The sequence below is a fragment of the Cyprinus carpio genome, chromosome A20, assembly GCF_018340385.1.
Source record: "Cyprinus carpio isolate SPL01 chromosome A20, ASM1834038v1, whole genome shotgun sequence".
In the NCBI taxonomy this organism is placed as follows: domain Eukaryota; kingdom Metazoa; phylum Chordata; class Actinopteri; order Cypriniformes; family Cyprinidae; genus Cyprinus; species Cyprinus carpio.
The window spans coordinates 27,254,633-27,268,441 of record NC_056591.1 but is presented as its reverse complement, the minus strand read 5'-3'; the positions used below and the strand labels follow the sequence as shown (position 1 = coordinate 27,268,441).

The window sequence follows — 13,809 nt, the reverse complement described above, 5'->3', positions numbered from 1 at the left end:
CCTACTACGTTTGCCAAAATTAGCAGTTTGCAACACACAGAGCACACTGTGTGATATACTGTGTCCCATAATGCAGTGTGCTCAATTTTACCTTATAAGACAATTTAATACAAAATTGTACATTTAAATTTCTAATTAAATATATAAATGTTAATATAAAAATATTTTAATAATTATAAAATATTAGTACAAGTTAATTTCAACCAGCACTAGTATATGTATGTGTATGTGTATATATGTGTGTATATACAAAATATATAGCAGCACTATATATATATATATATATATATATATATATATATATATAGAATGATTTTAGCAATAATATTAAAATATATTTAGTATTTTAATAATTATATTTATGTGGGTGTATATATATATATATATATAGATATATATATATATATATATATAGTATTTTATTACAAATGTATATATTTAAATATCAAAATAAGTATATAATTATATATAAATATATTTGTAAATATATATATTAAAAAGCTAATTATATTATTATTATTACATTATATTATATTTAATAGTACAATTAAATTTCTCATTCATATTATAATTTAATCATTTATTATTATTAATTATTTATTTAAAATGTATATATATATATATATTTTTTACAGATTACTTTCTTTTAAACTTAAAATTTTGTTATTTTATTAGTGTTGTCACATGTATGTGTTTACTTTTGGAAAACATACAGTATATATCCTGTTTTTTAATTCAAAGGTCCCATTCAACAGCAAACTCACCTTCAATATTGCGACACTTTTGTCTGACTTCATACACGAGTCTCTCTGAGCAAAACAAAACACAGCATCAACGATCACTGCTGTTACAGTAGGAACAGCATATGAGAAATATGAAGCTGGTTTGCTTTGGCACATGTGTGTATGTGTGTGTGAGATACCTCGGGTTCCTTCATCAATAATCTCTTTGATTTTGGGTTTCTCGACACTGTTCTTCCTGGGTTTCTTGGCAGGGGGCGGAGCCGTGTACGCAGCGGCCTCAGGCTCCACCCACATCTCTGGATACACCTCAGTATACGGGTTCCGCTCCGCTAGAGGACACACAGAAAATACACAAACAAATCTCTTTAATATCGCAATTGTTTCTCTTAGACAGCAATGAAATCTACTGGAGATCAAAAGTTTTTTGCTTGTCATGTTTCTATTGAGAATAAGACCTCAGGAATTCATATTTTGTCTCCTACAAGGTTTCGGAAGAGATCTCAACAATGTCTCAACCTGTGCTCACATCTGTCTGCCATCAAAAAAGTCTCTCAATGACTCAGTCATTTCTCAACAAATTCTTTCAAGGCCAAATTATCAGGTCTATGCTATCCAAAAAATAATTTGAGCAACAGAATAAATAATAAATAAAATTAAACAAAATAAAATTACAATAAAATTATTTTAAATTCCTTAAAATGTATATATATATATATATATATATATATATATATATATATATAATAAATAATAAAAATTTTAATAAATTATATAGATTATAAGAAAAATGTTTAATAAAATATAAAAAATATGAATAATAAAATGTATAATTATTCATAATATGATAATAAATTAATCAAAATAAATGCCATTAATTAAAACAATAATAATAAATTAAATAATAAACACTATAATTTAAAAATATTGCCTCTCTCTCTGCACACACACACACACACACACACACACACACACACACACACACACACACACACACACACACACACATATAAATAACTTTTATTTATTAATGAATCTCATCAAATTATTCCAAGGCCAACTGATCAGGTTTTGCTATCAAAAAAGTATATATTTGAGCAACAGAATAAATAAGTTAAATTAATCCAAATAAAATGAAAATTAATTAATTAAAAAGTATTAAAAATATATAATAAATACTTAAGTATAATAAATAATAATATTAATATGAATTAAAAAAAATCATTAATTAAAAGAAAAATATACTAAAAACAATAATAAAATGTATCAAAATGTAATTAATATCATTAATGTAAACAAAGCAAATTAGATGATAAACTAATAAACTGCACAATTAAATAAATTTACATTTATGATTACATAACTTATATAATAATATTTGTAGTAGTAATTAATTATAGTGATAAATAATAAACAAACTCTCAATAAACAATAACAAAGATATTGCTTAACAATTGTTATTTAATTAAAAATAACACTTCTGAAAAAAATTAAAACTTCTGAAATAATAAACCTTTAATCTGGGCCAGTGGTTGTGTGTTTGTTAGATACAGTACCTGGTGGCGGCTCCAGGCCTCTGGCACCGGAAGGGAGAAACCCAGAATTGGCCCATTCAATCATCTGCCGTGTCTGCACTTCAACACTGTTCCCTGAGTCCGAGTCATCAGTGGACACACACACAGAGAACGGTTTCCCAGCACGCATACTCGCCGTCTGAACAGAGATCCACATAAACAACATGAGAAAATGCACACACACGCATACAATAACACACGATAGAGAAATATCATGACTTGCCTGTAAAACTTCATAGATGGCTTTTCTGTACATGGGCTGTTGTTGTAGGTGGGCTGATGAAAAGACGTGCAAAATGTGCTCAAGGGCAACAGCTTTTCCACACACACCTGACAGAGGAGAGGACACTCATTATAAAGTCTCTTATCAGCACTCATGAAGGATCCTGATTGGTCGACAGACTCACCACTGAGAATTTGCCATCTCCAAACCACATGACCCAGCGGGTGCCTTCAGCGGCACGACTGCGACTTGTCATCCACCACGACACGATGCGCCCGGGCCACCAGGAGAATCCCCGCAGCTTCCCCCAGACCAGCTCTCCGATCCCGAACCCACGGCCGTCCTGAGGAAACCCACAAAAACATCAGCTTCAGTGTCAGTGAAAGTTAAATGTGACCCTGGAGCACAAAAGCAGTCTTAAGTCGCTGGGGTATGTTTGTAGCAATAGCCAACAATTCATTGTATGGGTCAAAATTATCGATTTTTCTTTTATGCCAAAAAATCATTAGGATATTAAGTAAAGATCATGTTCCATGAAGACATTTTGTAAATTTCCTACCGTAAATATATCAAAACTTAATTTTTGATTAGTTATATGGATTGCTAAGAACTACATTTGGACAAATTTAAAGGTGATTTTCTCAGTATTTAGATTTTTTTCCACCCTCAGGTTCCAGATTTTCAAATAGTTGTATCTCGGCCAAATATTGTCCAATCCTAACAAACCATACATCAATGGAAAGCTTATTTATTTAGCTTCAATTTCTCACTTAAGACTGGTTTTGTGGTCCAGTGTCACAAATGACAGCAAAACCCGATTCTTGATAAGAAGAGGTACTTTGCTGAATCTAATGTTCTGTAAGACCACAATTAGGAAACAAAATAAAGCCTGGAATTAAGTCATTCACAAGTTATTCTTCTTTTTCAGCAAATGATCACTGAAAAAAGCAGCTGCATAACCTTAAAACTAATAATCAACCTCAGAAAGTCAAACTAACTATTAAACATTTTATTTAAGTTTTAATTTCTATAATTTTATAGAAACTAAATAATTCTATAACTAAATAATTTCTAATAGTACTGTGTAGCATCAAACATTAAATCCTCAAATTAATGTAGAATCAACAACTGAAGTTTATTTTAAACAATACTTGTTTAATGGCAGCTTTTTCATAAACCCCATTTCCACTGTTTTTGACCCATTCAATATAACTAAAATAACAATAACTGTGATTATTTTTAAATAAAACAAATCATTTATGATAATACTATTGCACTAAACTATAGATATAAAGATTATCCTGATAAATGCACGCATCTACAAAAGAAATTAATAATAAAAACTCGAAAATAAAAAGATAATCAAGTAAAAAACAGGAAACTACAAATAAAGTCAAAAAAAATAAGTGTGTGTTCAAAAAAATCCACAAATAGTGGGAAAAAACATTTGTGTGTGTTTCAAAAATTATTCATAATTATTTTTTTATTAATTAATTTTTTTTAAAAAGTTAGAAATGTTAAACAGTCAAGAAATCAACTTAAATTAATTTTTACAGCCTTAGCTTCAGATATTAAATCAAATTTAAATCAATCTACTTTTAATTTTATTTTAAATAATAGTTTATCTTGCTTATCTAATAAAAAAAAAAAAAAAACTCATGTCAAGTCACGGAATACCAATGTGTACCCTGTTTAAACCAATGAAGAGCGATGAAGAGTGATCCATCAGGACTGGGATTCACCTCATACTCCAGATTCATCTCTGAGGATCTCGCCATCACATTGTTGTCGCAGGCGACGGGAGGCGGCTCAGGTGTCGTGGCGACCGTTGGGGAGGCGGGGTCAGTGTGCTGCTGCTGAGGTGTGGGCATGGATGGGAGATCGATGGCTGGCTCCTCCTCCTCCTTCTGAGAGCTGACGGTTGATTGGTCGTCCATTATGTCACTCATGGTGGTCACCAGTTGGGCCTTGTCCTCTAAAGACACGGAGGCACAGAAAACACCAAGGTGAAATACAAACACTAACAAACAGGGTCTCAAAGGATTTTTACTAATATTGCTCGAAAATCAAAAACCAGAAACGTCTTTTTCCACCAAGACAACAGACTAGTGTGTGTGTGTTCAGGTGAATATGGATTTGAAATCACTGTGGAAATGTAGCCTGCCAGTTTTTACTGTCATATGAGGACAAACTCTGAGTTAACACGAGACAGGATGTCTCTGTGTGTGTATTAGACTTCTGAACCCTCCAGAATTATTGGCATCCTGGCAGAAAAGTCAGTGTTTGATGTTTGTTTACATGGATTGTAGAAATCCAACAGTTCAGACTGTTCATAGAACCGCTTCATTCATATTCCATATTCTTAATCTAATAATAAGCCTGGCACTGTGGATCACGAATGTTGTTGGCTCTTTGACAAACTGCTTTGGATAAAAGCATCTGCTAAATGTATAAATGTAAGTGCAAACATATGATTCTGAGTGAAAACGCATCTTCATCATTTTTTTGTTTCTATAGTCTCTTATTGCAGAAGCATGTGGAGTTAGACTAGCATTTAAAAGCCTGGGGTCAGTACATTTTTTAATGTGAGAAAGAAGTCTCTTCTGTTCACCAAGGCTGCATTTATTTGATAATAAAACAGTTAAAACAGCAAAATTGAGAAATATTATACTGTTGAATTTTTTATTGAATTTTCAGCATCATTACTCCAGTCGTCAGTGTCACACAATACTTCAGAAATCATTTTAATATGCTTATTTGCTGCTCAAGAAAACAGACGAAACCGTGATGCATTCTTTCAGGATTCTCTGATGAATAAAAAGTTCAAAAGAACAGTTTTTATTTGAAATAGAAATCCTTCGTAACAATTTAAATGTCTTTATTGTCATTTTTAATCAATTTAATGCATCCTCGCTGAATAAAAGTACTCATTTCTTTCAGAAACATCTTACTGACCCCAAACTTTTCAGTGGCAGTGTATGTCTAGTCAAGATTCATTATATGCAGATTTGAAGCAATGCTGTGGATTTGGCAGGAGGCAGACGGATTCTGATGTCAACAAGATTCCCATGACTCCCAATACAACATTACAGATCCAGCACCGCTGCCTGCAGGAAAGTAAAATTACAAACGACATCTCTTAAACATCTTAACAGCTTCCACTAGCCATTTTTTTTCTAAGTGTTAAAATACATTCTCATCTCCCAGCTAAATAAGTAAACCATTTACAATATATGTATATTTTAAGTCTATTTAAAACATTGCTGTGTCAGTTTGAGCATCCTGACATCCTAGAAAACTTCATTTGTGCCACTTACCCTTGAGAAAAAGAAGTGTGCTTTTAAATGTGCACTTGTGGTGTACTTCAAATCCTAAAAATATATATTTAAAAAAAACTCTTCTTACAGATAATATTAATGGAATAAAACGCCACTTTACTGTAAGTGTAGTTTACTATCATGTCTGCTTCATACAACTTTAAAAAGTGTACTTTGTAATAATGTCAAATTACATTTTTAAATCATTATGTTAATCTTTTGTCTATATTAGTGCCTGCAAAGCAAAGCATCACTATTGATATCTTGCATACTTCGGTGCGTAACTTGTCTCATGAAAGGGGTGTCAAATTGTGCAGCTTATTGAAGGGAGGTGTGCTAAGACTTTTTTAAGTGATCAGGCGTATGATGTTCACAATACCATGGACTTCAACTTCATAGCCATACCCTAGCAACCAGTTACAGCAACCTAGCAACCAGCCCATAGACTTCTACTGAAAAATGTTGAGAGGCATATCTGTGGATCAGAACATCGTAGAGACAAGCAGGTGGCCTTTTTTGACACGGAAACTATCTAGCCACACCCTAGCAACCATTTAGAGAACATCATAGAGACAAAGGTTTGGCACTTTTGATTCAGTCAGACATCCAGTCTATTGTTTTCACCCTAGTAACTGTCTAGCAACACCCTAGCAACCATTTACTGTAACCTAGCAGCCATTTGCCAGCATAAATAAACCACATCTCGGCACCAGGACATCATACAGACACAGCGATTGGCTTGTGTGTGTTCAGACACACATCCAGTCTATTAGTTTTGCCCTGGAAACCTTCTGGCCATGCTCTTCAAATCTGATTGTCATAAAGGCATGGGGGTTGGTTTATATTGTTTATACTGGCAAGCAGCCTTTAGACTATCATCATTAGTACCCTAGCAACCATTTAGCAATATCTCTGCATCAGAACATCATACAGACATGGGACTTGGCTCTTTTGACTCATGCTGGCAAACAGGACTTCCAAAATGCTACACATGCTACCAGTGATTAGCCAAGTGTTAATACACTCTAAAAAATCCTAACTAATTGTTAAAACATTCAAAAAGACCCTAGTAACTGCCCAGCCACGGCAAGCACCACACACACAATTTCTTCAGAAAATATACATATAGAAGTGTAAAGAAGTACACTTCTTCTGTTGATGATTAACATACTACAGCACATGTAGAGTACTTAAACTTTAGTATGTTATTCAGTATTACATTTATTACATTTCAAATGTACTCAACTGCAACTTTATCATTAAAAATGTGTAATTACAAATATATTAAAAATGCAAGACATACGTTTCAATAGAAGTGACATCCAAGTATATTTCCTTAATAAAAGTCCTCCTTGTTAAAAGTATGCTAAAGTGTACTTTTTCACAAGGGTAAACATGATGTTCCTGACATTTCCGTAGTTTCATTCTCAATGCTTCGGCTTCTTTTGTAACTACTGTATGTGAGACTGTGAAACTTTGATTTCCTTCAAGCAGCTGTTGGTTTTCTCTTGCGTGACCTTTTGCAGGAAGGTCACAAGTGCCTCATATGACCTTCAACCCCACTAAAGGGCCAACCGCAGAGCAGCTAATCACACCAAAACACAGAGACGTAAAATACAGAAGACAGGCCTGTTTGACGGGTCAGTGGAGACACATAACCTCACTGCAGTCCTGCATACATATCACAAGAGGAATGAAAACAGAAGATGGACACGGCATTGACATCCGTCTCGAGTGCTCAGTGCTAAATACAGGTTTAAACAGGGTGCAAATCATTTGGCGTGCTGAACACAAAGCTCAAATCAATAAATCACCACATATGCAAATGTGTGTCATGTTATTGTCGTCTGTGGTGCTGATTACAAACTTGTAATTAGCTTTACAATTTTCAAGTTCAAGAACATTAAAACACACACATACTCAAACCCTAGTGAGTGATCTCGCTGTTGTTGTTTTTTATTTTAAAGAAATCAATATCTTAATTTAGCAAAGTTGCATTAAATTGATCAAAAGTGATACTTATAATGTTAAAAATAAATATTTATTATAACTTTTTATTTATTAAGGAATCCTGACAAAAAGTATCATGGTTTTCACAAAAATATGAAGCAGCACAACAAATCAGCATTTTAGAATGATTCCTGAAGGATCATGTGACTAAATTAATTAAAACTGGAGTAATGATGCTGAAAATTCAGCTTAGCATAACAGGAATAAATAAAATATTTCAATATATTAAAATAGAAAACAGTTATTTGAAATTGTAATAATGTTTCACAATATTACTCTTTTCACTGTATTTTTGATCAAATAAATGCAGCCTTGGAAAGCAGAGAGACTTCTTTCAGAAAACATGATAATGGATTCAAATCAGCAATAACATCTGACAATGCAATAATGTATTTTACGTCTCTGTTACAAATTCATGGCTTTAAGTCATATTGAGCATTATGATTTCTCTCATCCATTTTTATATGCTTATTCTGTCTCCTTGAATCGTCTCTGATAAAAGAGTATGTTATAGTGGTTGTGTGGTGGTTACCCAGCAGCCCTTTGGCAAATGGCCCACTGCACCCTGGGAAATGCAGTCTTTAACAGATAACCTCATTTCCTGCTGTAGTTCACTTCATTGGCATGCTATAAATGGTGACAGTGTTTCTATGTGCATAGAAACCGTTTGCAGTCTTCTCACGTAAAGTGTGTGAATGTCTCCCACTATGACCTGAACACACCCTCTGACCCCTCGGCCTCTGCCACGACCCTTAGCTTTATGACGGGTTTCAAGAGCGGAGTGCTTTATGATCGTGACCCAGGCATGAACGACCTCTGACACTGACCTCACCGTGACCCTAAAGTCTCTCAGGCTCATTTCTATACAAACTTCACTCCTTTTCGTAAAGCATTCAGACACTTTATCAAACACAGTCTGGGGTCAGTTAGAGTTTTTAAGGATTCTATAAGAAGTCTCTTATGCTTATATGGCTGCATTATTTTTAATCAAAAATACAGGTAAAACAGTAATATTGTGAAATATTTGTACACTTGGAAACACTTTAAAATGTAATTTATTATGTAATGTAATTTATTTAAAATGTAGTTTATTATATAATATTTAAGAACAGCATTTATTTGAAATATAAATATTTAATATTTCATTACAACATTATAACATTCTAAATGATTTGTTAAATAAGTATTTTATTATAATTTTTTTTTAAGCTTACATTTTTAAGATTTAATTTAATTGTGCATTACATGTTGCCTGCAGTTTCTTCGCAAAACTGCAGGTGTTCATGAACCTCAGTTTGGGAAACCCAACTTTATGGCATCATGGTGTAAGAATTTAGTCAAATTCCTCACACATAGACACTGACAATTTAAACCTTTTCAGCTCAACGTGACAATAAATGCATCAAACACACAGTACAAACAAAACCATGCAGCCAGTGTATACAGATCTATATTTCACTCAAATCCAATAACCCACAACCTCTCTCTCTATGTTCAGGACGGCATACTACTAGTACTGTTTCTTAAGTATGCAGTTTGTATACTGTACGCAGTATGCAACCTTTACTACCGCATTTGTCAACGTAAACAGTATACAACAGCATACCATATCTTACAATGCAACAAGTTCGACTTGACCTTCCAAATCTATTGTGAAATGAACTGATTTTTGATATCTTGACACATTATTTGATCGGACTGCCAAAATGTATGATTAGATGCACAATTACATGCAAAATAAACATAACAGCATGCTAAATAATATACTTAAGTCATTATTTGGCATACTACAGTACTGTTTAAAATATCTATCAGTGCTACACCCCAAAAAATAAAGGTTCTTTATTGGCTTTAATGGTTCCATAAAGATCCTTTAACATCCATGGAAACTTTTCATTACACAAAAGGTTCTTTATAGTGGAAAAAGGTTTTTTAAATGTTCTTCACACTAAGAAAAAAAAATGTTGACTGAAAGGTTCTTTAGGGAACCAACATAATTCTTCTATGGCACTGTTGTGTAAACCCCAATTTTAAAACCTTTATTCCAATAGCACTGCACATGCTATTGTTTTTTTTTAAATAATAGGCAGTATATAGTATACACACACAAACACACACACACACACACACTAATGCAAACAGCCAAATCAGCATTTTCTACCTTCATTCTCTGTGTTAAACACAAAAAAAAAAAAAAAAAAAAAAAAAAAAACACAGAGACACACAGAGACATCAGTAAATGTGTCTTTTCCACAAATTGCACACGTACCCACACACGCCGCTGTGTCTGATCGGCCGTCCCGCTCAGGTAGCTGTGTGTGTGCATGTGTTTTCGCATGAAAAAAGACACTTTTAAAACAGAAAGGGGGGAGACACACACACACACAATGTCTTTGTTTGGGAATCGCGAGTCACGTGACCCAGTGCTGATTGGTCACAGAGTGTTTGCATATATAGGGACCAGAAGGGCGTCCGCCATAAAACGAGACGCTGAACGAGAGTGGAGCGCCGACCAGAGAAAAGAGAGAAAGATGAGTGTGTGTGTGTGTGTGTGGGGGGGGGGGTAGATTAGGTAATGACTGATTTCTTCACCGGGAAGAATTTCACTAGACATTCGACTGTCATTGTTACTGAGAAACACGGAAAGGTTCAATTAAGCCACGATTTAAGACCTTAGAATGAATGAAAGAGAGAGCAACACACACACACACACAGAGGAAACTCCATAAGGAAATATAAAAGAAAACACTATTACAAATAATTACATTATCCTTTATAGTGTCTTCATAAACTAAACCGCTTCACACACCATGTGCGATTCTCTCTCTCACACACACACACACACACACACACACACACACACGGTTGTAATCAGGTCTTTGTGAAGTGCCGTAGCAGCGCTGCGCCAGAGTTTGATGAGATCCAGAGGCTGCAGTGGGCGGGATCTCTGCGACCCAAGAGAAACAGCCCTCACTGGGTGAGCCGAGGACACGGCAGCCCCCGAAACCCCCGCGGCACCGGATAAACACACGCTTTTATACTCATCACACAAAACCCTCATTCAGACAACCTTTGTTTTGAGCTGTTTTGGGCATTTTAACTAATATTACCCATTATCAGGTCACCATAACATGGTGAAAAAACAGAGCTAAGATTAATTCACTCTTAAAAACAAAGGCCCTTTAGTGGTATTGATGGCTCCATGAAGAGCCTTAAACATCCATGGAACGTTTCCAGTCCACAAAAGTTTCTTTATAATGGAAAAGGGTTCTTTATAATTTTAAAATGTTCTTCACATTAAGAAAAAATGAATCTTTTTAGAACTGTTCACTGAAAGGTTCTTTAGGGAACCAAAAAATGGTTCTTCTATGGCATCCACTGCAAAAACCCCATTTGAATACATACCATTCAACATTGTACTAAATTGTTTTCCATTCCTTATAAACACACTCATTTGTATCGTTCAGCAGCTCTGACTGCAAGGATGTGAGTTTTCCATACGTCCTCAACTCAACTCGTATCAAACTTCAACAGCAGCCACTAAACACTTTCCCTCTTTGTCTCTAAAGGAATGTTCTGGATTCAACAAACGTTTGTGGCATAACATCCATTACGAGAGAAAATTATTTTGACTTGTTGCTTTAAAAAAAAAAGAAGCAAAAGTTATGGTAACAGTAATGCACTTACAGTGGAAGTACACAATGCAATACAAAAAAAAACATTAAAGTTTTTCAAATCTATAAACACGAGTAGGGTTTACGTGAACTAAACGATTGGAGAAGTACAGCATACGTCTTTAGAGAGAAGTCAGAAAATTGAGTTATGATTTCAGAAGGTCAAAAATCAAAAATCAAAGTGAAACTTGCACGGATGAATCTTTCACGATAAGATCTGTAACACACATGTAGAAAATAGAGTACATTTCCATATCATGCTGACTCATAAGGCTAGCATAATAAAATACCTCATAAAGCAGGCAAATCTGGTAACATTTGCACGATATTCATGCAATACTTCAAGAAAAGTATTTTCAGATAGCTAAACATAACTCAAACACATGCATTATGTAAGGGATATATAACCAGTTCATCCACCTGCTAAACAGATGATTTTCACAACCCTCCTCAAATAATGCATCCTTTTTTAACTCAGAATTCATTCAAACACACAAAAAACCTTCATATTTCTGGATTTCGATGAGTTAGAAATAGTGCTAATTTGTTTCCTCACCATTTAATTATTTCCTCCAATTTCTTTTCTTGAGGTATAATACATTATTATTAATATTGTCACTATTATTAATTATTTTCATATTTTTTCTCTAGTATTTTCTCTGGGGGTTGAGGAATATAAAGTTGTAAAACCATAAAAGGAATATCATTTTTCAGTGCTTCCTCCAATATAGATATTGAATAATTAAAACATCTTGAAGTGCATGGCTCATTTACTTTCATTGTAAGTGCCATGATTTAATTTTGTTTTTATTAAGGCATAAATCTAAATTATTTAGCTCTAATTTGCATTAACACAAATGCTGTTGATAAATGTATATACTTATTTGTTTATTTTTACTGCCATTCCAGCATCTATGGCTATTTTTTATGGCAAGATCAATGTATTTTAAAAGAAACAAATGCTAAAAACATAGTAGTAATGAAAAACAACAATTGACGCCCAACTCACATCAATGTAACAAACATCACATAAGATTTTGAATGAGTGTAAATAACTGTAGCGTACTTCTGGAGTCTCTCTGACCTTCTCTTTCTTCCAGCGGGCGAGCAACTCCTCCTTCTCTCTGCGGCTGATGTGATAGGGGTCTCCGGCCTGGAAGGTCTCTCTTTGTACGGGACGTCTCCTCAGACTGATGTCCCAGCCCTGCCGGCCCCTCGGACGACCCCCGTCGCTCTACAAGACAAACACACGACTCTCTGTGAACACACACTGTGAAGAACAGACTCAAATAGCACATGCTTTCATGACCTTTACATGTTTTTTGAGGCGATCTGTAGGTTTTAGAGTGCTGATGTGATACCGAAACTCATTTACTGGATAAGAAAATGCCACGTTTTGCAGCGTAAACCAATTTGTAGGCGATTTTATTTACTCTGTATATGTTTGTGAATTACAGTGCATACATAGCCCTAATAAAACACCCGTAACATGTTCAACAGCCTGTAAACACATTTTTTTGGCATGTTATGACTTACAGTACCACGCAGGCCAAGTTTTGGCTTTACACATTCATGTCTCTCACATAAACACAGCCTGAAACGTTCCTTCAACATGTTCTCATACGCTGAGCGGGAAAAGATTAATCAATCACAGATGGTCAGCTCTCTGTGATGTATTAACTAGACCTTTCTGAACCACCCGAATGGGTCCAGATAACCAATTAGTTTAAGTTTAAACCAGTTCTCCATGCAACTCTTGCAGATTCTGCGTAGTCCTGCACACAAAATAAAACGAAATCGTGATATGACTTAGCGTGGTTATCAATTTGCTAAATATGCACTGCACGTATCAGAGGCAAGCGCAACACTGTGCTCATGATCAAGTCATTTCAGTTTCTCGTTTCACAGTAAATTTGCTTTGAGAGTTTGGGTCAATTGTAACATGCATTTGGGAACGCAATGTGCGCCAAATCTTTTTCTTTCCAAACTTGTAATAAGAAGCGCATATAAACTGTCTGTTGTCAACAAAAGGGAAGCTTTAAGGGCTGCCTGCAGTTTTCTGGCAAAATATAAGCTTAATGCTTTAACATTTGAAAGCAAAGAAATGAAGAAATATTAGTATTGCGATTCTACTGTTGTACTGTAAAATAAAATATTATTATTATATTTTATTGCTTAAACACTCCTTTTTATATTACAGTGAAACATTCTAATAGCAATAATTGTTATTTTGTTTCGTATTTTTGTTTAGTAATAATGATAGGAATAATA

At 34.4% G+C, this 13,809-nt stretch overlaps 1 protein-coding gene across 1 annotated transcript in view; it reads right to left on the bottom strand.

The window, feature by feature from the left end:
- Positions 1 to 13,809, bottom strand: part of LOC109113058 (DNA (cytosine-5)-methyltransferase 3A-like) — a 36,924-nt gene that overhangs the window by 6,768 nt on the left and 16,347 nt on the right. The window contains 8 exon segments of the mRNA XM_042778288.1: positions 765 to 809; positions 923 to 1,072; positions 2,297 to 2,453; positions 2,538 to 2,578; positions 2,581 to 2,644; positions 2,722 to 2,880; positions 4,280 to 4,514; positions 12,606 to 12,772. Coding sequence (XP_042634222.1) covers positions 765 to 809; positions 923 to 1,072; positions 2,297 to 2,453; positions 2,538 to 2,578; positions 2,581 to 2,644; positions 2,722 to 2,880; positions 4,280 to 4,514; positions 12,606 to 12,772 — 1,018 coding nt within the window.